General features: G+C 45.7%; 3 protein-coding genes across 3 annotated transcripts in view; 1 reads left to right on the forward strand and 2 right to left on the reverse strand.

Annotated features, from left to right (window-relative positions):
* Window positions 1-3,021, reverse strand: part of wdr91 (WD repeat domain 91) — a 23,611-nt gene extending 20,590 nt beyond the window's left edge. Inside the window, exons 1-2 of the mRNA XM_030130608.1 lie at window positions 2,777-3,021; window positions 28-170 (exon numbers count right to left, since the gene is read on the reverse strand). Of these exons, the coding sequence (XP_029986468.1) occupies window positions 28-150 (123 nt within the window). The 5' untranslated portion in view covers window positions 151-170; window positions 2,777-3,021. The remainder of the gene's footprint in view (window positions 1-27; window positions 171-2,776) is intronic.
* Window positions 3,022-4,143: 1,122 nt separating this feature from the next.
* On the forward strand, window positions 4,144-9,195 carry LOC115416749 (sperm-associated antigen 16 protein-like). The gene is made up of 4 exons (XM_030130605.1): window positions 4,144-4,226; window positions 4,451-5,240; window positions 5,641-5,745; window positions 8,275-9,195. Exons 1-4 carry the CDS (start codon window positions 4,144-4,146, stop codon window positions 8,944-8,946), a joined length of 1,650 nt encoding a protein of 549 aa, XP_029986465.1. The 3' UTR covers window positions 8,947-9,195.
* A 1,272-nt stretch (window positions 9,196-10,467) lies between these two features.
* On the reverse strand, window positions 10,468-18,815 carry cunh18orf54 (chromosome unknown C18orf54 homolog). The gene is made up of 14 exons (XM_030130603.1): window positions 18,697-18,815; window positions 16,337-16,471; window positions 15,837-15,966; window positions 15,510-15,677; window positions 15,315-15,423; window positions 15,118-15,238; window positions 14,850-15,042; window positions 14,245-14,312; window positions 13,896-14,004; window positions 13,562-13,729; window positions 12,632-12,708; window positions 11,382-11,540; window positions 10,949-10,992; window positions 10,468-10,826 (listed from the first exon to the last, which is right to left on the reverse strand). The coding sequence occupies exons 2-14, from the start codon at window positions 16,469-16,471 to the stop codon at window positions 10,565-10,567; spliced, it is 1,743 nt and encodes a 580-aa protein (XP_029986463.1). The 5' UTR covers window positions 18,697-18,815; the 3' UTR covers window positions 10,468-10,564.
* Between the last annotated feature and the right edge of the window lie 7,699 nt (window positions 18,816-26,514).

Here is a 26,514-nt window from a genome sequence, read left to right on the forward strand (position 1 = left end):
GGCCCACCTCGGGGCGGTCCCACTCACCCTGAAGCCCTTCTCCTTGTCGACTTTGATGTCGTTGTCCAGGTGTTTGAGCGTGGACGTGAAGCCTCTGTAGATCAGATACTCCCGCACATGCTCATCTGTGCGCTCCACCGCTGACCCCATGGTGACCTCTGACCTGTGACCTACAGACCAGGACAGTGTCATCAGACAGTCTACACATGAACTCACTACTTTCATGTGGTATTTTGATATGTATTACAGTTAAATATATGTTGTTTATATTTACAGACAGAGGAGGGAGGAGCTAAGAGGAGGGAGGAGCTAAGAGGAGGGAGGAGCTAAGAGGAGGCAAGGCTACGCAAGGTAAGTTTATTTGTGTCGCACATTTCAGCAGCAAGGCAGTTCCAGGTGTTTGATATAGAACATGAAATACAAGGACAGAGAAACCCATTTAAAACCTGATCAAAGAAACATGTAACAGAGGATTAAAAACAGCAAGAAAACACACGACTGTGAACACACAGATTAAAGGAAGAGTTTCAGAGTTTGGAAAGAGAAGGAGAAATGGAACAAGGAAAAATCCTTTGAGTCAAAGGAAGCAGTGAACAGGTGAGTCTGGAACCAGAAGCAGAACCAGAACCCAGTGAACAGGTGAGTCTGGAACCAGAACCAGAACCCAGTGAACAGGTGAGTCTGGAACCAGAACCAGAACCAGAACCCAGTGAACAGGTGAGTCTGGAACCAGAACCAGAACCAGAACCAGAACCCAGTGAACAGGTGAGTCTGGAACCTGGACTGAACAGAACTCAGATCTCAGACCTGATATTTTCTGGTAGTTTGTTCCAGATCTACGGAGCATAGAAACTGAACGCTGATTCTCCAGGTTTAGTTCTGACTTTGGAACCCAGAGCAGACCTGCACCAGACCACCTGAGTGGTCTGGATGGTTCAGACTGGACTAGAAGGTCTCTAATGGATTTTAGGCCTAAACCATTCTGTGTTTTATATGAAGCAAGAGAATTTAAAGTCTGTTCTGTGACAGACAGGGACCAGTGTAGACCTGAGAACTGGACTGATGTGGTCCAGTGTAGACCTGAGAACTGGACTGATGTGGTCCAGTGTAGAGACCTGAGAACTGGACTGATGTGGTCCAGTGTAGAGACCTGAGAACTGGACTGATGTGGTCCAGTGTAGAGACCTGAGAACTGGACTGATGTGGTCCAGTGTAGAGACCTGAGAACTGGACTGATGTGGTCCAGTGTAGAGACCTGAGAACTGGACTGATGTGGTCCAGTCTCTTGGTCTTAGTGGTCTTATTGTGGATCAGCTGCAGTGGTCTGATAGACTTTGTAGGTGGACCAGAGCAGATCCTGTTCCAGTATCAGCTCCACTCCAGATAAATGCTGGACTAGTTTTTCCAGGTCCTGCTGCGACATCAGTCCTTTAATCCTGGAACTGTTCTGGAGGTGATAGGAAGCTGACTGTGGAATTGTTTGTCTGTGGTTTTTAAAATTCAGGTCTGAATCCAGGACAACACCCAGATTCCAGGCCTGGTCTGAGGTTTTCATGCTGATTTTCAGACGGTCCTCCTTGGGTCCAAAAACGACTCCCTCAGTTGTTTGTGTTGAACTGTAGAAAACTCTGGCCCATCCGTTCACATATGTGTTCCATGCATTTACCCAGGGCTTGGGTGGGGGTGTGGTCACCTGGGGACATTCAAATGTAGAGCTGTGTGTCATCTGCATACTTATGGTCATCTATTTGGTTTTTTTCTATGATCTGAGCCAGTGGAAGCATGTAGATGTTGAACAGAAGGGGTCCCAGGATGGAGCCTTGGGGGACTCCACATGTAATTTTGGTCTGCTCAGATTTAAAGTTACCTATTGACACTAAGTAATCCCTGCCCTTTAAGTAGGATGCAAACCAATCTAGAACTGTGCCAGATAGTCCCACCCAATTTTCCAGTGGATCCAGTCATATATCATGGTGGACTGTGTGGAATGCAGCACTGAGGTCCAGTAGGACTGAAACTGAAGATCTGCCATGATCTGTGTTTAAGCGAATGTCATTAAATACTTTGAGCAGAGCTGTGTCAGTGCTGTGATGTGGTCTGAAACCGAACTGAAAGACGTTCAAGCAGCTGTTGACTGTTCAGAAGTCATTCAGCTGTTGGAACACTGGAGCCTTTTCAATGATTTTACCTGAAAAAGGGAGGAGCTAAGAGGAGGGAGGAGCTAAGAGGAGGCGGTGCATTGAAAACAGAACAGACCAGGCTGAAGTTGTTCCCATTGGACCTTCTAGTCCACCTTAACAGTGTCCTAACCCCTGTAGGTCCACCTTAACAGTGTCCTAACCCCTGTAGGTCCACCTTAACAGTGTCCTAACCCCTGTAGGTCCACCTTAACAGTGTCCTAACCCCTGTAGGTCCACCTTAACAGTGTCCTACAGGGGTTAGGACACTGTTAAGGTGGACTGGAAGGTCCAGTGGGAACAACTTCAGCCTCACACAGAAGAACCAGTGTTAACCAGGACCCAAGACAACCCTAGGACACACACACACACACACACACACACACACACACACACACACACACACACACACACACACACACACACACACACACACACACACACACACACACACACACACACACACACACACACTGGTCTTCCGTCCTCTCTGTCCGGGTTTACAGCTGGTTCCCGGTCTGTCTGTGTCCGTCCCTCCATGAGCTGCCGGTACCGGCTCTGGTACCGGCTCTGACAGCTGCATGGCCGCTCATCAGTACCTGTGTTCGGGCTGGATCCGCTGAACTGTGGCTGAACTCCGGTTCTTCGTCCCGATGATAAACGGACTCTTTTCCCGGTTTATGTTCAGATGAGACACAGTCCAACCTGCTGCAGGAAGACACCCACTAATGTCCACTACCGTCCTCTAATGTCCACTACCGTCCTCTAATGTCCACTATTATCTCCTAATGTCCACAAAACAACCAGTGAAACAACAGGAAGCCGCTCTGCTCCATTCACTTCCGGCTGTCGGTCATGTGACCACGTCATGTGACGTGAACCAGGGCACCGCCCCCTGTTGGACAAACCGGAAACAACAAATGCACGAACGCGTTTTTTTTTTCCTTTCATTGAAATAAAATAAGTCGTCCAGATATTTTGTAATGAATTAAAAAAATAATAATAATAATAAATGAGTCACAGACAAAAGTTCGTCCTCATTCTGAGTCTGTCACATGTTAAAGTTTACACACAGACACAGTTAGGTTTGACTGTGTCAAAGACAAAACTATTAGAGTTCACAGATGGATACAGAACAACAACAGATGGATAAAACAGACCTGAGGAGAATCTAATAAAGGTAGATTTATCTAGAAAATATAAGTATTTATACACAGAGTGAGTCACATGACTTTATTTACAAAAGCATAAAAAAACAGAAGAAAAATTACATTAAAATAAAAACAAGATATTTAAATGATCAGATAAAACATGATTTTAAAACGCATTCACTGAATAAAAGAAGACATGAGTTAAACGAACATTAAACTAAAGCAGGTGTATTTAAAGTGAACAGGTTCAAACAGCGAAGCTCACACATGGAACAGATGTTAGTTTACAAATGACACACACATGATTAACCAACTAAACAAGAAGGAAAGTTCCACATTAGAATAAAGTGTGAAGATTAATAGTGAAAGGACAACGACAACAACATGGAACTCATACTGAGGCTGCACTGAAAATGGACATTTAATAAAATAATGTTGAAGGAGCAGAAAAAAAGACTGACATTAGATTAAAAAAAAAACTGTTTAAACTGATTAAAAACTTATAAACTGATTAAAAACAGTAGAAGTTGATGTAAACATGTTTTTACTGGTGTTTGTCGGATCCTAGAACTGAAATAAAACAGAACGGGTTCATCTGATAAACTGAGTCCACCTTTACAACAGAGGGAGCAGGTCACCATGGCAACGAATAAACAACCCAGAGGAGGAGGGGCCACGCCACCATGGCAACGAATAAACAACCCAGAGGAGGAGGGGCCACGCCACCATGGCAACGAATAAACAACCCAGAGGAGGAGGGGCCACGCCACCATGGCAACGAATAAACAACCCAGAGGAGGAGGGGCCGCGCCACCATGGCAACGAATAAACAACCCAGAGGAGGAGGAGAAGACGAGGAAGATGAAGGTGAAGGTGCAGACGGAGGCGTCAGAGGAAGGTAAATATGAAAAAAACAGATGAGTTTAACTGAAAGAAAAAGAAAAGAAGGAGTGAAGGAGGGTTAAAGTGTGTTTAATATACTCATGTCTGTTTCCACAGAGGAGGCGGAGCAGGAGGAGGAGGAGGGAGGAGGGGGGGGAGGAGGGGGGGGAGGAGGGGGGGGGAGGAGGAGGGGGAGGAGCCCACCTTCTCCTCCTCCTCCTCGTCTGTGAACCGACACAGACCTAAACTCCGCCCACCCCCTGGCATCCCAGAGGTGGTGGAGGACTTCCTGCGGAACTTCCTGCGCCGTTGCGGTCTGATCCGGACTCTGAGGTGCTTCGAGGCCGAGTGGTATGGGTCGGCGCCGGTGGGCGGAGTCACGGGCGCCGTCTTGGTCCCGGATGCTCTGACCCAGAATCAGCTGCTGCAGAGTGAGCTGGAGGCGGTCCGAAAGGAGGCGGGGCATCTGCAACGGGGCCTGATGGAGGCGGGACACAGTGTGGACCGGATGAAGAGGGAGGCGGAGTTCCACCACCTGCGGCACCGACAGGCCGCCGCCCACAAGACACAGCTGAACTCCGACCTCAAACAGCTGAGGGAGCACCGCGACGCCTACGGCCCGGCGCTGAGGCTTCTGGGAGAAAAGTACGAGGCGGCACTCAGGCAGAAGGCGCTGGTCAGTCTGGAGGCGGAGCTGAGGCAGAAGGAGGCGGAGCTGAGGCAGAAGGAAACGCAGCGCAGCGAGACGCAGGGCCGCCAAAAAACAGCGTCCGACGCTGGCGCAGGTTCGGTCCCAAAGGCCTCCAGACGCCACAAGGACCAGGACTTCCCCGTCTACGCCCACCGGCCCGGGCCTCACCTGGCTCAGGTGGGCACTGACAGAAGCCCCGCCTCCTTCCGTCTGTCCTGCTCCATCAGAGCCCATCAGCTGCCTGTCAGCTGCGTCAGGCTCCACCCACTCAAACCCCTCCTCGCCTCTGCCAGCGACGACCGCACCTGGAGACTGTGGGCAGTGCCGAGCGCCACACAGGTGAGCCGGTCCAGGTGGGCCGGTCCAGGTGAGCCGGACCACGTGAGCCGGTCCAGGTGGGCTGGTCCAGGTGAGCCGGACCAGGTTCACCGACAGAGACCCGCTGATGGTTCTGGTCTGGATCTGGTGTTGGTTCAGAACTGGGTCTAAAGTCCAACCAGAGGACCCGGGTTCAACAGCAAGACCGGTTCCAGAACCTGATCAACAGGTTCAGGTCTAGAACCCAGGACTCCTAATGTCAGGGTCTACAACCAGACCAACCAGGTCCAGGTCCAGGTCCAGGTCCAGTCTGAACCACCAGAACCACTGCTGGGATGTTCTGTGTTGGTTCCAGGTTCTAGATGAAACGGTGGTTCCTGTGTTCTGATTGGCTGATGAGTGTGATGTTGTGTGTGTCCAGGGGGCTCAGGCGCTGCTGACCGCTGAGGGACACTCTGATTGGCTGTCCAGCTGCACCTTCCATCCTGATGGAACCAAACTGGCGACGACCAGCGGAGACTGTACGGTGAGTCCAGAATCTGCAGTGGGCGGGGCCTGGACCAGAACCTGCAGTGGGTGGGGCCTGGACCAGACTCTGCAGTGGGCGGAGCCTGGACCAGAACCTGCTATGGGCGGGGCCTGGACCAGGACCTGCAGTGGGTGGGGCCTGGACCAGAACCTGCTGTGGGCGGGGCCTGGACCAGGACCTGCAGTGGGTGGGGCCTGGACCAGAACCTGCTGTGGGCGGGGCCTGGACCAGGACCTGCAGTGGGTGGGGCCTGGACCAGAACCTGCTATGGGCGGGGCCTGGACCAGGACCTGCAGTGGGTGGGGCCTGGACCAGAACCTGCTGTGGGCGGGGCCTGGACCAGGACCTGCAGTGGGTGGGGCCTGGACCAGAACCTGCTATGGGCGGGGCCTGGACCAGGACCTGCAGTGGGTGGGGCCTGGACCAGAACCTGCTGTGGGCGGGGCCTGGACCAGGACCTGCAGTGGGTGGGGCCTGGACCAGAACCTGCTGTGGGCGGGGCCTGGACCAGGACCTGCTGTCTGTTTGTCTGTCTCTCTGTCTGTTTGTTTACCTGTTTTTCATCTACTTCCTGGATCCTCCGTCAGTCACATGATGGGAGGCGGTCCTGGAGGAGACATCAGACAGCAGGGGGCGTAAACCCTCCTGAGCAGCCAATAAGACACATCCCAGTAACGTCATGTGACTCTTCTGATGGAGGAAACAGGAAGTAGGTGAAACCAGTAAAACAAAAACAAACAAACAAACACACAGCTGCCTCTGATCCAGGACTGACCCACAATAACAGGAACCTGAACACCTCCCAGCTGTCCATCAGCACTAACTCCTCCCCTCGTTCACTCAAACCCAGGGCAGTCGTTTGATTCTGACACTGGTGTGGACACTAAAGCGCTCCAAGGCAGCACTCCTGAAAGGGGATGGGTTTTACATTTGTGATCATAATTTCACATCATGTTGAGCAAACAAGGAAACAATGAGTAAAAAAATTGTGTTTCTAAAACATATCTGAATATGTACAGACAAAACTAGAATTTAATGCATTCTGCAAAGTTATTCTAATGACAAACAAATGCATTATTATTGAAGCATCTGTGAATTTACAGCCTCTACTCCTCCTCCTCCTCCCCTTCTCTCCTTCCTCCTCCTCCTCCCTTCTCTCCTTCCTCCTCCTCCTCCCTTCTCTCCTTCCTCCTCCTCCTCTCTTCTCTCTGTCTCCTCCTCCTCTCCTCTCTTCTCTCCTTCCTCCTCCTCCTCCCTTCTCTCCTTCCTCCTCCTCCTCCCTTCTCTCCTTCCTCCTTCCTCCTCCCTCCTCCTCCTCCCTTCTCTCCTTCCTCCTTCCTCCTCCCTTCTCTCCTTCCTCCTCCTCCTCTCTTCTCTCCTTCCTCCTCCTCCTCCCTTCTCTCCTTCCTCCTTCCTCCTCCCTCCTCCTCCTCCCTTCTCTCCTTCCTCCTCCCTCCTCCTCCCTTCTCTCCTTCCTCCTCCTCCCTTCTCTCCTTCCTCCTTCCTCCTCCTCCCTTCTCTCCTTCCTCCTTCCTCCTTCCTCCTCCCTTCTCTCCTTCCTCCTTCCTCCTCCCTTCTCTCCTTCCTCCTCCTCCTCCCTTCTCTCCTTCCTCCTCCCTCCTCCCTCCTCCTCCTCCCTTCTCTCCTTCCTCCTCCTCCTCCCTTCTCTCTGTCTCCTGACATAAATGTTGATCCATGACGTATGAACGTATGTGGATCCACTGTTCATACAGTTTGATGGTACAGTTTTACTTTCAGTTATTACATATAATTTATTCCCCAAAATACAGATCAAATCACATCTAGAATCACATTTATAATCTGAGGTTTTATTGTACTTTCCCAGAAATTTTCTTTATGTGTGTTTTTTAAACAGTTGCTCTTCCATCGAAATATATGAAAATAATCAGTAAAGTAACTTTGAAAAGTGTTTGTTTGTCATTAAATAGTGTCTTTTCTTCAGTATCTGTGTTGAGCCTCTACAGTTCTACACCCTTGAACTAACTCACACTGGGACTCCTACAGAAGTGTCTGATGACCAGTTTTCTTTTCTTTGACATCCTTTACATCCACACACACACACACACACACACACACACACACGTCCAAATGTAAATGACTCCTCTGATGTTCTAATCCGTCTGTCTGATGTGACTCAGAACAAATACAAACATATTGAAAAATGACGTTGGCGCTCCAACTATCAGGTTCATTTTACAAGTAGATGGAGTGACAGTGGGGACGGCCAATCACATGTACAGTAGCAAAACCACAGAGCCAATCAGAGAACGATATTTACGTTAGAGGCGGGACTTCTAGCAGAGCCTGACTGTTAACCCTTTGTGTGTCAGAATCATGGACTAAACACTGTGGACAGAGGCCGGACTGACAGAGTACACAGCAGAGGATGCAGATGGGTACAGACACGCCCCTGATAAAACCACACCCACCTTCTGGAACCTCACATGAGCATGGTCGTCCTCCAGACGCCGCTGCGCTCTGACCTCCACGTTTCTTCGTCTGCAGGTGCGTTTGTGGGACGTCCCTCGGTCCCGGTGCGTCCTGGTTCTGCCGGGTCACCTCGGACCCACCTGGAGCTGCTGCTTCCACTCCTGCGGTCACTTCCTGGCGTCCTGTTCGTCCGACAGAACCGTGAAGCTGTGGGACCTGAGCGGCCGCCGCTGTCGCCTCACGCTGCGCCGCCACGCCGCCGCCGTCGCCAGCGTCCACTTCCTGCCTCGGTCCAACCTGCTGCTCACCTGCTCGGCCGACAGAACCGTTGCATTGTGGGATGCCAGGCTGGGGGTGTGCGCCGCCGCCTTTGTGGGACACCAGAGGCCATGCACCCACGCCGCCTTCCACCCGGCGGGCGACATCATCGCGTCATGCGACTCTGGAGGCGCGGTCAGCCTGTGGGACGTCAGGAAGCCGGCGTCGGTCCGGGTAACCACGGAGACCGGCACCAGTGCCAACCAGCTGGCCTTCAGTCCCACGGGGAGGACGCTGGCGGTCGCCGGGGGAGACGGACAGGTCCGCCTACTGGAGGCGGAGTCATGCGCCACCATCAGCCAATCAGAGCATGGAGACAGTGTGCAAAGCGTGACCTTTGACCCCGAGGGGGAGACGCTGATGTCAGCAGGACGAGACGGGATCGTTAAGGTTTGGAGAAGCGAGCGACAGGAAGGAGCGAACGCATGAGAAATGAACTGAACACCAACGTCAGTCTGTGATCTGAGTAAATGTTACGTTTGGATTTAAGAACGTGGAGCAGATTTTGGATATTTAAAAAAATAATACGTAAGGCAATTTTTGAAGGATATAATTATTAAGACCTAATAAGTAATAAGTCAATAATTTATTTTTAACTCTACATTAAATGACCACTAATTTGTCTGGTTCTGTTTTCTATTTTTCTGGTTTAGTTTCACTTATTTATGTTTGTGCTCATTTGTTTGTTTGATTGCATTTTTTGATTTTTAATTTTTGTAATTTTTGTGTTAGAGCATTTAATTAATTAGTTGTAATCGGGGTGTGAAGGGGATTTTAAGGAATATAATAAAAAATGCTCCAGAAAAACATCTCAGACCCCACCTTTAAGTATCTGCATTTTCTGTCTCTAAATTCAACTATGTTCATAAATTTAGAATAAAAGAAATTCAGAACTGAAACATTCAGATCACACATCCGCGCTGACCGTCTTCCTGCATCAGTGTCACATGACCAACCTAACGTAACTCGACTGACTGTCGGATCAACTTGAGATGGAATCAGTTACTTTTCCTTGGTGTCCCGGATGTGTGATCGGAATTATTTGTCTGACTTTTTTGCTTCTGAATTTTTTTGTCTGAATTTTTTGTCTGAATTTTTTGCCTCTGAATTTTTTTTTATTCTAAATTTATGAACATAGTTAAATTGAGAGACAAAAAAATCTGATCCTTAATTTCAGTGCAAAAAAAATTTCAGCGCTAGAAATCCAGTGGCTTTTATAATTCCAAATCTGATGAGACAGATTTCCTTCCATGGACAGGCGTTAATAGAAGCCTTCTGCTTCTGCCTGGGCTGTTTCAGTCTGGAACCTGTGGGGAATGTTTGGAGTGTGGACACTGGGTGGACGATGTGACGACTGAAGAAGGAATTTCATCACCATTTTATCAGAACAGGTGGACGTTACCGACGGTTGAGTCACGGCTCACAAATCTGACAACTTCCTCTGAACTGTTTTTTATTCACATCTGAGAGGAAACATGAACTGGAACTGACGTAGGGTTAACGTGTGACTGACAGGTGTGACAACCAACCACTGACAAGGTTCAGATGGGAAACGAGCGTCTTTGAAGCTGTAGGGGGAGGGGCTGTAGCTGTAGGGGGAGGGGCTGAAGCTGTAGAGGGAGTGGCTGAAACTGAAGAGGGAGGGGCTTAAGATGCAGGGGGAAGGGCTGAAGCTGTAGGGGGAGGGGCTGAAGCTGTAAAGGGAGTGGCTGAAACTGAAGAGGGAGGGGCTGACGATGCAGGGGGAAGGGCTGAAGCTGTAGGGGAGGGGCTGGATTTCCCAGAAGGCTGTGTGTGTTGGGTTCATGTCTTCAGTTCATGTTTGGGTTCAAAGGTGAAATGTTGAGTTCGTCCTCCTCTGACCCTCTGACCTGTTTGATGTACGTTCTGTTCGTTCATGTTCCTCCTTCAGTTTCAGTTTCTTTGAATCATTCCACAGAACAGACTGGATCCTGCTCTGAAGCTTTTATTGGACCTGCTTCATGTTTTGACACACTGACATTAAATTAAATCTAACATGTTTTTGTCTGAACCTGTTTCTTCTTCTTCATCCTGTCATCGTCTGTTCGCTGCAAATGAGTCTGGACGAAGACGAGGAACGAACCAGGTCCTGATCCTGGTCCTGGTCCAGGTCCAGGTCCCGCTCCAGGTCCTGCTCCAGGTCCCGGTCTGGGTCCAGGTCCTGGTCCTGGTCCAGGTGCAGGTCCCGCTCCAGGTCCCGGTCTGGGTCCCGCTCCAGGTGGTCCCTGGTGCGTTTGCGTGCAGACTCATCCACCAGCAGCTTCAGGCGCCTCAGGTGGTGCAACGCCCTGCGGACAGGTGCAGGTGCAGGGGTCAGAGGTCAGAACAGCACCGCCCTGCTGGTGTGTGTGTGTGTGTTTATGTGTGTGTGCTGTAAATGCAGGTCTGTGGTGCGTTCAGGGTCCCTTACCTCTGCAGGGACGGTCCTCCGGTGACTCCGTCCAAGTCTGACCCCTGACATGAAAGCACAACCAGATGGATCATTAAACAGCCCCCAGTTCTTCAAATGTCCATATATGATCATCTTCTTGCTCAGCTGTTTTGGTTTCTAAAACTTCAGAAAATGCTGAAAAATGTTGATTTTGAATTTTTTGTTGAATTGGATTTTGTCAAATGCTGGTTGGATCCAAAAGCACAGACATTTAATTTAGTTTATCCCAGTCGAGGACAGAACCTGAACACAGTTCCATCTGAACTCTTACGCATCGTGGAACCAGAGTCACTCATTTCAAACCAGTATTTGACTTCAGTTCAAACACTTAATAAACGTTAAAGGGGTCAGTGGATCTAATGCAGGTGTTATCGTTTACCTGGTTGTTATGGTGACCGGATGTCCCACTGACCTGTTTCTGTGACGGTGGCGGTCGTCGTCTCTGTAGCTCCGCCTCCACAGCCTGGAGTCTGAACAGCATCTGTTTCAACGCCTCCACAGGACCGAGTTGAGTCTGGTTTCCATGGAGACCAGAGCTCACGGACGGAGGACGCTGCAGAGCAGAAGAATCCTAAACAATCAGAACAGTGAGTACAGACGCAGCCTTGTGATTGGACGGTTCGATCCACGGTCTGAAACGGAAAACGCCGCTGACCCGAGGACGAGGGTTCATTAACGGAGCATGAGGAGCAGAAACACCGACTGTGACGGAAAACACTGGAATGCAACACAAGTGTGTGACAATATCGATATGACACCATATCAATACAATGTCAGTACAATACAATATCAATATTGATACAATATCGATCCTGTACGTCAGGGCTGTCCAACTCTTTTGGGTTCAGTTCCATATTCAGCCCAGTTTGATCTGCAGTGGGCCAGAACCAGTAAAAGAATGACTGAATAACCCATAAATGATGACAAATCTAAGTTTTTCTTTTTGTTTTAGTACAAAAAAACACAATTAAATTATGAAAATATTTACATTTTACAAAAAAGAAAAAACAGAAATGTCATTTGAAAAATGAGTGCAATTGTAACACTCGTCTGCCTGGACTTCTTATTTCTACATGTGCATTTACACACAGTGTTCCATAAACATTTGGGAACAGACAGAATATTGTTCAAATGTTGGAGTTTGAACTAAATGTGAACAGTTTCTCCAATATTCCATCTGTTATTCTGAACACAACTGCAGATCCCAGTGGATCCATAAATGCACCAAACATTTAGGAACAGACAGAATATTGTTCAAACTGCACAGTTCAGGTTGTTCATCTGTGTTTTTATTTATGGATTTATTTGCATTTTATTGTGAAAAAGTAGTTTTGTAAATGTAAATATTTTCACAGTGTAATGTGATTTTTTCCACATAATTTTTCACAGTAAATGTGTGGTTGTCAGTCTCTCTGGGTTATTGTGTTGTTCTTTTGACTGTAGATCACACTGGTCTGTATGTGGAACCTGAACCAAAAGGATTTGTTCAACCTGGACTGTTCAGGTTCACTTATGACCTTTCATCCTGCAGGGCCGCAGTGGAACCTTTGGTGGGCCACATGTGGACCCCAGGCCACATGTCTGACACCTGTGCTCTATACTTCCTACATTATCGTTGGTCTGTGGTCCATGCTTATCTGATGGAGAATCAATCAAACCCACCTGATCCACTGAGAGTTTCCACGAACCAGAGAGAGAGGAGTTTGTGATCAGGAGGTCATCAGTGTGTACTGGACTGACTGAAACACACACACACACACACACGCACACAGGGATCATTTTGGTCATAATAACAGTGATATAAAATTTTCATATCGTTACGTTTCTAGTAGGGATGTATCGATTACCAGTATAATGATAAATGGCAGTAAAATCACAGACGGTTAGTATTATCATTTAAATTCTAATTCTCATGATAACTGTGTTTGATTACTGCACTTTTAGGGGAATAAACCCTATGGAAGGATCTGCTTTAATGTCAAATATTCGAGTAGAGTTTGAATTTATTTCAATTTTAATTTTCTATCCCTAATATTTGAACCAATATTCACTTTTAAAGTCTGTGAAAAGGTTCGTTAAACATCTGTGTGTTATTTATGCAATAAATTATATACATTTTTCAAATCGGATTGTATATATTTTTGTGTTTTTATAGTAGGTTAAAGTGAAAAAATAATAGACAGATGATCTAGATGAAGTTGTGCTGAAAAAACAGATCCAAACATGGGTATAGTAAACATTTGTTTCTATAGTATATAAAGGCCAAATCAAAAGGACTGAAAAACAGACAGAATAGACTCAGACCACTAAGGGTTAATATTGGAATGTTTCTGACACAGAAGGGACAGTGGGACTATTATTTTATTTTATTTTATTTATTTTTTTAAATACAACTTGGTTAAATTATTTCAGTGTGTGTATGAGTACTTTTTGAACGTTTTCAACAATATTCACAATTTCAACAATACCGCAATAATAATGAGAACTGTGATCATTTTGGTCACAATAACAGTGATATGAAACTTTCATATGGTTCCATCTCTAGTTAGCGTTGATGCTAACTAGTGGCTAACTGTTAGCATCTGGTCTGACCTGGATCCTGAAGACCGTCTGGACCTGGATCCTGAAGACCATCTGGACCCAGATCCTGAAGACCATCTGGACCCGGATCCTGAAGCCCGTCTGGGGCTCCAGTAGAACTCTGGGACAGAGAGTCCAGGACCTGGTCCGCCTTCTGGATCAGAGACTGGATTCTGTTCTCTGACATGAAACACAGACACATCCATGAATGAGTGTGTTCTTCTGTCTTAAGGGGGTCAGTGATGGTATTCTGTTCATTGTGAATCGAGCCGAGTCCCAGACCCGGTTGGGTCCGGTCTGGTGGACTTCCTGTAGACCCTGTGTTTAATCTGTGGTTTATTGGTACCTCTGAACAGAGCGTCCACGGCGTCACAGCTTTGTCTGTCTGCAGCCAGAACACAGATCTGCTGAGCGAACTGAAGCCGGATGTCTCTGAGGGTCAGGTGACCGTCCTCCTGAAACAGGGTCATGGACATGGACACCTTCAGAACTTCAACCAGGTTCAGAACTTCAACCAGGTTCAGACTAATCCAGAACTCACAAGCATTTCCTGCTGAGTTGAATGTGATCCTGTTCTTCTAAACAGGTCCAGGACCATCGGTGGTCTGGACTCTATCATGTACTTTATAAAGGGACATCAGGTCCACTATCTGATGGACCTGCTACAGTCAGGGTTCAAGATCACCTGGTCTCACCTGTTCTGGTCCACCCTCAAGGTCTTGAACCCATGACATGGTCCTCTGAGGTCCGACTGGAAAAACACCTTCAACAAACAATAAAAGTAGAACTGGAACTGAAACCAGACAAAGAACGGACACAAAACCACCAGAACCAAAGTACCAGGAGCTAAAACCAACACGACGACATCAGGAAGAAACGACTTCTTTCAGTTTGTCCTCCACAGAGTTTAGGATGAAGATGAATCAAATACACTTGAACAATGTGAGATCTGTGATCGACAGGGGCTGGAGGTTCTGGAGGTCACTTATTCTTTCATTAAGGTTTACTCGTAACACCTAAAAAAATAACTAGGAAACAGCAGAGGACTGAGGACAGAACCCTGAGGAACTCCACTGGTCATATTTTGGATTTACTCACTCAAACTAACTCTAAAACCAAGAAAAAGTCAAATAAAACCAGTCAATTAATTTAAACAAAAACTAAAACGACTCATCAACTTTGAAAACTTTCATGATATTAAAAATGCAGGAAAATGAAACCCTGACATCATTTGAAATTGAAATTTGAAAGTTTTTTTTTAAAGTGGACTTGAGGTGAACCAGAGGGCCCAGACTCATACCCGGTTTGTCCTGTTGTTGCGGTTCTGACGGCGTCTCAGAGGCATCGCAGTGCTGGATCCAGGCCGGGTACGGGACCTCCGGAACGCTGCTGATCTCCGAACAGTCTACCTGGGCTTTGTTACTGGTCAACCAACGAGGGAGGTGGAGCGTAGAGGACTCAGGCTCCGCCCACTCTGAATCTCTGTGTGGAAGCTGATGGACAGGAAACAGGGTCAGAGCTGTGGAGTGGGTTCAAAGGGTTCTGGACCAGCGGAACTCAGAACCTACAGTGTGAACGTCTGCAGGGACCAATGTATGACCCAGGTCTGCCTCAGACCTGGAACTGGTGCCACATCTGTTCACGGTGGAGCTCAAGTCCACATGAGGCCTCGGACCGGATCCTCTGAACCTGAACCACAAAACGCACAGAGGTCACATCAACGGGACAGGAAACGGGACCTTTACTGAGGAGAACCCGGTCTGACCTGCAGGTCCTGAGAGTCCGGATCGGATGAGGATGACCCTGGTTCAGACTGCTGCCGAGTCCTGGTCTAGGACCTGGTCCGAGGGAGGGTCCGGACTGAGACATGAGACCTGAACCGGCACAGACACACTGAAGCTGATCAGTCCTGGTCTTATTGATCATCTATGGTACGTATGAGCGTGGTGCGTTCACAGACCGTGGATAAAAGCCGACGTATGCGTGACCGGCATCGAGCCGTCGACGGGGACGGACAGAAGCTCGTCCGTCGTCATGGAGAGTCTGTCTCTGTTGCCGCGATGACGGAGGGAGCTGACGGGGAGGTTGAGGAAGTTCAGCTCCACATCAGTCAAACGTTCTCTGAGAACTGGACCAAAGAACAAAGGTCACATGGTCAGATGCACCTGAACACAACACCAGGAAATGGTCACATGGTCAGATGCACCTGAACACAACACCAGGAAATGGTCACATGGTCAGATGCACCTGAACACCCCCCCCCCCCACCCCCCCGCCGGTCACCTACCGTCTTTGTTTCTCAGTCGGGTTCTGCTCTGGGGTAAGACCAGACGTCCAACAGATTGTTCTGTGTCCACACGACTGCGCTCAAAGTCTGAGATGTAGGCGTCGAGGGCCGCAGACGCCGACTCGTACTCCTACGACCACCGGACGATTGATCAGTCAATCAAAGAGATGCAATTAGGCAACAACTCAACAGACTTTCTCCAGAATTAGCACAAATGGAGGCTGTGGGTTAGGGTTCATCAAAGGAGTGAACCCAGACCCAGACCCAGACCCCCTGTCCCTGGTCCATGTCAGCTGATCATCATGTTCTTCTCATTTATCGACTGTCAAACTCCTGTGTATTTGATATATTCACAGATTTACTATTTTCTTTTCCCCTTTGATTTATTTATTTTTATTATTTATCTGGTTATTTATTTATTTATTTACTCACTTATTTATGTATTTACTTCTTTATTTTTTGTTTATCTTTTTTCTAGAAGCAGTAGAGCGCGTGCAGACCTTGTCTCTGTATGTGTAGGTGGTGATGCGTTCAGGGTCCCTCAGACCACTCCTCAGATGACCTGAACTGGACAACAGAGACGTGACTGTGGACTCTGGAGACAGGAGGTCACTGAACACAGCACTGGAGCCCATCTGTAAACATAAACAAAACAGACTGTAAACATAAACAAAAACAGACTGTAAACATAAACAAAACAGACTGTAAACATAAACAAAACAGACTGTAAACATAAACAAAAACAGACTGTAAACATAAACAAAACAGACTGTAAACATAAACAAAACAGACTGTAAACATAAACAAAACAGACTGTAAACATAAACAAAAAGACTGTAAACATAAACAAAACAGACTGTAAACAAACAAAACAGACTGTAAACATAAACAAAACAGACTGTAAACATAAACAAAACAGACTGTAAACATAAACAAAAATAGACTGTAAACATAAACAAAACAGACTGTAAACATAAACAAAAATAGACTGTAAACAAACAAAACAGACTGTAAACATAAGCAAAAACAGACTGTAAACATAAACAAAATAGACTGTAAACAAACAAAACATACTGTAAACAAACAAAACAGACTGTAAACATAAAGAAAAAACAGACTGTAAACATAAAGAAAAAACAGACTGTAAACATAAACAAAAATAGACTGTAAACAAACAAAACAGACTGTAAACAAACAAAACAGACTGTAAATATAAACAAAAACAGACTGTAAACATAATCAAAACAGACGGTAAACATAAACAAAACAGACTGTAAACAAACAAAACAGACTGTAAACAAACAAAACAGACTGTAAACATAAACAAAAACAGACTGTAAACAAACAAAACAGACTGTAAATATAAACAAAACTGACTGTAAACATAAACAAAAATAGACTATAAACATAAACAAAACAGACTGTAAACATAAACAAAAAACAGACTGTAAACATAAACAAAAAAACAGACTGTAAACATAAACAAAAAACAGACTATAAACATAAACAAAAACAGACTGTAAATGTAAACAAAACAGACTGTAAACAAACAAAACAGACTGTAAACATAAACAAAACACACTGTAAACAAACAAAACAGACTGTAAACATAAAAAACAGACTGTAAACATAAACAAAACACACTGTAAACATAAACAAAAATAGACTGTAAACAAACAAAACAGACTGTAAACATAAACAAAACAAGCTGTAAACATACACAAAAACAGACTGTAAACATAAACAAACCAGACTGTAAATATAAACAAAAACAGATTGTAAACATAAACAAAACAGACTGTAAATATAAACAAAAACAGACTGTAAATATAAACAAAAACAGACTGTAAATATAATCAAAACAGACTGTAAACATAAACAAAACAGGCAGTAAATACAAATAAAACAGTTAATAGTGCACTTAAATATTTTAGTCCTTTTTACGTTTCATGTTATATTAATTATGTGTTTTTTTTCTACAGGTGATACTGACTTTGTGTAAACAGTTCCACAAAACAGAGTTCTGAAGTTAAAAATGAGCCTGTTTGATAAATGAAAAGTTGAAATTTAATGTATGACTTTGATGTTGACATTGGCTGGATCTGGACCTGTTTCTTTTATTTGACAAGTCTCATGAATTAATGAACACAAACATAAATTGTAAATGAACCAGAGTTAAACTACAGGGACAGTTTTCATCTGTTTTTTTTTTTTAAACCAGCCGGAAATAATCAGATCTGATCAAACTCACAGATGTATCCGACATCAGTGTCATTAGAATAAAACAGTTTTTTTTAAAATAATAAATTCCACCCTGTTGTGGACTAACACATGGTATGAGTTCATGTTTTATTTACAGGACGTGTTTCAGGGTTTTAAAGTACTTATTTGAAATATGATTGAGTGTGAACTCCTTTAAACTGAACATTTATCAGGTGAACAGTCACAGATTTAAGTCCTTTCAGTGACATTCCAATAGTTTGGTTAAAGGCTGTTTGTACTGGTTTTTCTAATATTTAAATCTCTTTAATGGACAAACTGACTCAGGTTGAAGCTAACTGTGTGTTAGCATAACAAGCTAACTTGGAGCTAACCGAACGGACTAGAGCCGTTAAAGTCGAAGAAGTGACTGAGTTTACAGTTGAATGAGCTGGGATTAGAGTGTGTTTATGAGCCAGAGCACATCTGAATGCCTTCACTTAAACTGCCCTTAACTTTAAGGATTCATTTTAAACTGTCTTTAACTTCATGGATTCACTTTAAACTGGGTTCAACTCAGTTCAAAGTTCAACTTTAGCATCAGGATGAAACGGACTAAAAATAACAGGTTTGGATCAGATGAAATATGGATGAAACTCACGATTCGGTCCAAGATGACACTTGTAGAGTGTAGTCTTGAAAAAGCCAAACAGAAGATGAAGAAAAAGGTGAAGAAAAAGAGGACGAAAAAAGAAGGAAAAGACCCAACTTTACCTTCAAGTGCCGCGGCAGGAAGTGACGTCATTAGATCAATGACGACTTCCGGTACCGACTCAGCCAACCGAATTTAATAAAAAAAAAAAATAATACAATACAAATTCAATAACACACGACCAATGAGAATGTTCACAATAAATAAATAAAATGTTTTTATGACGCTGGAAAAAAGTCTAAATTCTGTCAAATCTTTCACAGATAAATGAAAAAACTGGACATCAGATGATAGAAGTACATACATCTGCGTATTTGTTTACACTTATCATTTTTACATTCCAGTCATTTAAGTTAAATTGAATTGACTTTTATTGTTATTATTTTTTTTGATAGATAGATAGATAGATAGATAGATAGATAGATAGATAGATAGATAGATAGATAGATAGATAGATAGATAGATAGATAGATAGATAGATAGATAGATAGTGTTGTATCTTCTGTGTATTTCCTCAATTTATACTTCATACAACATGAATGAACGGAACAGTTCAGCTCGGGAACAGGGAGCAACATGTGCCTGCTTTATTTGTTTTCTACACAACGTACCCAGGACAGTGAATAGCGTAATGCCTACGCACAACAACGGGTGGCAGTAGTGGCCAATAACCCCAATATGCTCAATACATAACATACTCCTCCCCACTTAGTAAACAAGTTGCATCCACAACTTAGAAATGCTGCTGAGAAATAGAGTATAATGGCATTAGTATAAATGACTAAGTATCTCAGTGACAACTAAAATGTATTGCATGTTACCATATAACTGCAACCAATTCCACAAAATCATAAAATCACAAACACATATGTTAAGCATATAGCCATGCCATCTCTCATATTAACTATTCAGTCAGCATAACCAAAATGCAACATTTCACAACATGAATGTCCCAAATGTCCCTTTTTTTTTTTTTTTTTTTTCTTTTCTAACTAAGGGAATGAGGTAGACTGCTCAGACCCTGACATTACCCCAGGGATTATTCTGCCCTGTTCTTCAGGGTAAGTCACTAACTACAGATTAAGGCGTTGAGAAGGTCGCCGTTCTCTTAGAGGGTATCGACGGATGGCACTGCCATCCGGCAGAGCCACTGTGGCTGTCCCCGGAACAGACGTCATGGAGGATGATGGTGACAGTTCAGACTCTTGGAGAGTTGAAGAAACAGGTGCAGTAGATTCAGGCTCTCTGGCACACGGTCGGTCCGGGGTGAGTGTGGGTTGGGCTGAACTGGTCTGCTCTGCTGGCTCAGCACGACCTGGTGATGTTTCCACTGGCGGTGTAGCTCCAGGAAGCAGCTGATCAGCATGTCTCCTCCACACAATGTCTGTGGTGGTCTTAACCGTATATGACACTGGGCCTGTTTGTGCTATGACTGTAGCAGGAATCCATTTTGGACCGTTGTTATAGTTACGAGCCAGTACTGGATGACCTGGGTGGAAAATCCTGTCTTTACTACTTCGACTGCGTCTCTCAACTTGAGCCTGCTGTCTCCGAGAGACAACGTCTTTGGTCTTCGGCGGTTTCACAAGATCAAGGTTGGTGCGAAGCTGTCTCTTCATGAGAAGCTCTGCTGGAGCAACCCTTGTGGTTGAGTGAGGGATGTTTCTATAGGACAGCAGGAACCTGTTCAGTCGCTGGTGGAGGGAGCCTTGTCCCTGTGAAGCTTTCAAAGAGTGTTTCATGCTCTGGACAAATCTCTCCGCTGCTCCATTGGTGGATGGGTGGTATGGGGCAGAGCGGATGTGTTGTACTCCATTGATCTCAAGGAATCTCTCAAATTCTTGTGAGATAAACTGAGGTCCATTATCACTCACGAGTTGTTCAGGAAAGCCAAATCGACTGAACATTTCACCAAGTTTCTCGATGGTTTTCTCTGTCGTTGTAGATCTCATTATGGACACCTCTGGCCATTTACTATGAGCATCCACTGCTATCAGAAACATCCTTTCTTCAAAAGGACCAGCAAAATCCACATGGACACGTTGCCAGGGTTCCGCTGGCCAATCCCATGGATGGAGAGGGGCTGGTTGTGGCATGCGGCTGATTAGCATGCACGATGAACATGTTCTAACTGTCTCTTCGATCTGTGCGTCAAGTCCCGGCCACCAAATGTAGCTTCTGGCTAACTCTTTCATGCGAACCATGCCACTGTGGCCAGTGTGTAGCTGCTGTAGCAGTCTTTTTTGCAAAGCTGGTGGAATAATCACTCTGCGTCCCCATAAGAGGCATCCTCCCTGCACAGACAGTTCATTTCGTCTGGCCATGTAAGGTTTCAGTTCAGGGAGATCTCCACGCTCTCCTTTAATAACTACGTCCAACAGCTTTGATAGCACTGGATCATTTCTGGTATGGCGTTTCACTTGAGCAGAGGTGACAGGTGCGTCCTCCACCTGCCTGAAGTAGAAGATGTCAGCCTGCTGTGATCCAACATGACTTTCTGGTAGGGGTAGCCTAGAGAGGCCATCTGCGTTTGCGTGCTGCTCCGACCTTCGATATTTGATGTCGTAGGAGTGAGCTGACAACATCAAGGCCCACCTCTGCATCCGACTGGCTGCCAATGGTGGAATTCCAGTGTATGGCCCGAAGATTGTAGTGAGGGGGCGGTGGTCGGTCAGAAGAATGAATTTCCTCCCAAAAAGATACTGATGAAACTTCCGGACACCAAACACAATTCCCAGTGCTTCTCGTTCAATTTGTGCGTATTTGCTCTCTGCTGCGCTGAGTGTGCGTGAAGCAAATGCAATGGGGCGCTCTCCACCATCAGGCATTATGTGTGAAATAACTGCCCCAACTCCATAAGGGGAAGCGTCACAGGCGAGTTGTATGGGTAGAGTTGGATCGAAATGTGTCAAAGCATTAGACTCCAGCAATGCCGTTTTTGTCTGAAGAAACGCCTGCTCACACTGCTCAGTCCATTTCCAGGCTCTGTCATGGCACAGCAACTGATGGAGTGGTTTCAACAAAGATGACAGATTTTGGATGAAACGTCCATAATAGTTGAGCAGTCCCAGATATGATCTTAGTTGACCTACATTTTGGGGGGCTGGTGCATCCACAATCGCTTTAATCTTGGATGGAGCCTTGTGCAAGCCCTTAGAGTCAATCACATGCCCCAAGTATTCCACTGAAGATTGGAAAAACTCACATTTGGATCTGCGCACCCTGAGTCCATATTCTGCCAGGCGCTGCAGCGTGGCATCCAGGTTCTTCAGATGTTCCTCGTCAGTCTTTCCGGTGACCAGGATGTCATCCAGATAACACTGAACACCCAACAGTCCACTCAGTATCTGGTCCATCGCACGCTGAAAAAGGGCAGGAGCAGAAGTTATGCCAAATGGTAGCCTGCAGTACCTGAAAAGGCCTTTGTGAGTGTTTACTGTTAGTAACTCTCTCGACTTCTCATCCACATTCATCTGCAGGTAGGCTTGGTTCAGGTCAATCTTGCTGAATTTTTGTCCACCAGCTAAACCTGTGAACAGATCGTCAATGTGAGGAAGCGGATATTGTTCAGCCTCCAGTACGGGATTTAAGGTCACTTTAAAATCCCCACAGACCCTCACTGAATCGTCTTTTTCATAACTGGTACAATTGGAGTTGCCCAGTCGCTTTGGCTGACTGGTTCCAGCACACCACTCTTAACCAGGGAGTCCAGCTCTGCTTCCACCTTTGGTCTTATTGCATAAGGAACAGGTCTGGCTTTCAGAAACTTCGGTCTGCTGTCTGGTTTGATGTTCAGTTTGACAGTGATTTCCTTCATGCTTCCCAGTACCTCCTTGAACACATCAGGATGTTTGTCAGGCACTGTTGTCAGGCCAATATCTCCTCTGCACAGCCTGCGGATTGCAGGCCAGTCCAGTATGACTTCCTCTAGCCAGGAGCGTCCAAGCAGAGATGGAAAGTTCCCTTTTACCACATACAGGGGCAATTTAGCCGATTGACCATTTACCTGGACTGTGACACTGATGACTCCTTTTGTTGGCACTGGCTCACCGGTGTACGTTCTCAGGATGAGGCTGGATGGTTGTAAAGGAAGGTACTGTAGAGTTTTCTTGTAAACTGCATCTGACACCAGGGAGACTGCTGAGCCTGTGTCAATTTCCATGCGCACTGGCTTTCCATCCAGCAGTGGAGAGACCCAGTATCCCTCTACTCCTCCGGTCACTGACAGCACATACACTGCAGCCTCATCCGATGAGGCGCTGTCCACAGGAGCCTGACTTTGCTGAACATTGTGTACAGAATGTCTTTTCTTGAACTTTTGCTTTGGTGTGGTGTAGCATTGTTTTGTGTTCTTAGTTTGTTGTGGTCCTTTGCTTCTGCATGCACGTTCAATGTGTCCCTTTTTGCCACACTTTTTGCAATTCACATCCTTGCTCCAACACTCTGCAGCAAAATGTCCTGTTTTGTCACAGCGATAACATCTGTGCTGAGCTTTGTGTCCTTTGGTGAAGACCTTGTACACTTTTCCATTCGTGCTAAGCTGATGAGCCTCCTTGCTGGCTAGCTCCATTGACACACTAATCTCGATAGCTTTATCCAGAGTAAGCGCACTTTCAGTTAGCAGACGCTTCTGTGTTGCTTCATTCCTCAGCCCGCATACAAGCCTGTCTCTGATGGTGTCGTTTAACACATCCTTAAATTCACAGTGCTCCGCAAGCTTTTTTAGCGCAGCCACAAACACCGTCACCGACTCCCCTTCTTCCTGATTTCTCTTATGAAAGCGAAAACGTTCGGCAATAACCAAGGGTTTAGGTGAGAAGTGGGCAGCTAATATAGCAACTAAGCTGTCGTAGGTTTCGTTCCCGGGTTTTTCTGGCTGAACAAGGCAACGTACCAAGTTGAATGTTTTCGGTCCCATGACGGTCAAAAATGTCGGCACAACTTTTTCATCGTCGATGTCATTAGCTTCCACAAAACACTCAAATCGTTCCGTGTAAGAGCTCCACTGCTCTGCATTTTCATCAAACGGACCAATGCTGCCGATAATCCCAGACATTTTAGCTCGTTCGTAAATTACTGTCTTTAGTAGCAGCTCCCGTTAGCTTAACAGTACTCACAAGTCCTTCGTTTATGCAGACATGCACCTTTTTGACTTTTCCGGATGGTGAAGCTAGCTTTTCAGCTCGTTAGCCTTCCAACGTCACGGCCAAAATTCCAGCTCGGTCAGTTAATTCCGGAAAACAAACGTGGATGCCGTTAATCCTCGTCGCCACTTTGTTGTATCTTCTGTGTATTTCCTCAATTTATACTTCATACAACATGAATGAACGGAACAGTTCAGCTCGGGAACAGGGAGCAACATGTGCCTGCTTTATTTGTTTTCTACACAACGTACCCAGGACAGTGAATAGCGTAATGCCTACGCACAACAACGGGTGGCAGTAGTGGCCAATAACCCCAATATGCTCAATACATAACAGATAGATAGATAGATAGATAGATAGATAGATAGATAGATAGATAGATAGATAGATAGATAGATAGATAGATAGATAGATAGATAGATAGATAGATACCTAAAAAAGTTACACGACTAAACAAAAATAAAACAATTAAATATTGAATGGATACATATGTAAATATCATCTTTTAATTGAAAAAATAAAGAAACAAATACATTAACATTAAATTTAAAAAAATATATAATAATATAAAATACAATTATATATATAATAAATACCCAAATCAAATAAACATGTTCTGTTTATCAGAAACCATGTGATTAGAGTGACGTTCGTCCAAACCTTTTCCGGTTACGCTCCTTTAATGTGACGTCAATGGCACTTGACAGAGAGAGACAGTTTTAAAAACAGAGGTCCCACTCTGACACAAATTACAAAAAAAAAACAAAAAAACAAAAAAACAAAAAAACAAAAAAAAAAACCCAAACAAAGCAAACAAAAAAAAAAACACTGAATGTCCGTAAAGTGTGTGTTTTCCTTCACTGAATGAACTGTGTTTTATTCACATGTTCAGGGTTTTAAAATGTTTTCAAACTATTCTTTAATTCAGATAAAATGGATGAAAACTGATCGTCTACATTATTTCACGGTATTTGACGAAAGATTAACGGAAAGTGACCATCTGATCCTATGATTACATTTAATTCAGTATTTTTACAGCTTTTTTCTCACTCACTCACACACATTATTTATTGTAATTAGAACCACTTCATTTTAATAGTCATTCTTATTGTATTTTATTAGATTTCTCCTCTGCTGTTTCTCTGATATTTGACTGTTGCCATGTTTTTAAATGGCAGTATTTGATTTTTTGGTCAACAGTCTCAGAAAACAGCTGACTCTTCCAGAAGAACATGTGCTTTATTTCTCAATAATCTGGTTTAATGTGGAAAAAATAGAAGTGGAAAAAAGTACATTTAAGAACATTTACAAAACCATCCATTCACAAGAAATGACACAAAAATAAAAACAAACAATAATTTAACTTTTTTTTTTTTTTTAACTAAAAACAAAGATAAAACCTTGTATTTGTCTTTTTTCTGGGTTTTTCTGTCATTACTGGACTGGACCAGAGCCCGAACCTGAGCTGACATGGGTCTGACCCCCCTGGACTAAAGCGGGTCTGTGTCTGGACCAGAGTGAGTCCTCTGTCTGCAGAGGATCTATAGTGTGTGTGTGTGTGTGTGTGTGTGTGTGTGTGTGTGTGTGTGTGTGTGTGTGAGTCAGTGTGACGTCACAGTCAGCCGTTGGACCGGATCGGCTCAGTTCAGCTCAGTTCAGCTCAGACCGGATCAACCGCCGGTTCTGTACAAACACAAACCGAGCCGTACCGAACCGGACCGGACCCGGACCAGGTCTAACCTGGGTCTGAACCGGGACACTTCGGAGCCTTTATTTAACCCGGATTAACGCGCGGCGGAGGCGGAGGTCCGGTCCTGACGTCGGTCCGTCCCGGGTCCGTCCCTGACTCTTATCCGAGTTTCGGCCCCGATCGTCGGTGTGAGCGGCCGCTGACAGCCGCCGGAGCCGGGGATGGAGCGGAAGAGGACGGACTGCCCCGCTCTGCCGCCCGGCTGGAAGAAGGAGGAGGTGGTCCGGAAGTCCGGGCTGAGCGCCGGCAAGAGCGACGTCTACTACTACAGGTACCGACCGGGACTACCGGGACTACCGGGACCGGACCTACCGGGACTGGACAGGGACCAGGACTGAGACTGGGACCAGACCGGGACCGGGTCTGATGACGCCACATACAGTCACCAGGTTTACTGAGACCAGATACCGTGACCCAGACCTGGTCTCAGCAGACCCAGACCTGGTCTCAGCAGACCCAGACCTGGGTCAGCTGGGTTAGTGTCATGTGGCTCCACTGGGGTCAGGGTCCGCTTAAAGCTGGACCAGGTCCAACTGGACCAGTCCCGCACCTGTTCCACACCTAGACCACATACTGGGACCAGATCCACTCAAACCACACACTGGGCCCTCTGAGACCAGGGTTCACAAAGACCATGACCCGATCCAGATCCTGGTGGGACTGGTCAGTAAATCCTGGTCCAACCCGGGTCCCAGTTAGACCAGTTTCTTCTTTCTCATCATCTCTGTGAACCGGGTCAAACCAGATCCTGACCCTCAGACCTAGGTCAGGGTCCAGGTGAATTAGTCCACCATTAGGATGGTTTAGGACCATGTTGGACCAGGTTAGTGATCAGTCCAGGTCCAGGTTCAGGTCCCAACAGCTTTACAAGTT

This window comes from Sphaeramia orbicularis, unplaced genomic scaffold (genome assembly GCF_902148855.1).
Source record: "Sphaeramia orbicularis unplaced genomic scaffold, fSphaOr1.1, whole genome shotgun sequence".
NCBI classification, from domain to species: Eukaryota; Metazoa; Chordata; class Actinopteri; order Kurtiformes; family Apogonidae; genus Sphaeramia; species Sphaeramia orbicularis.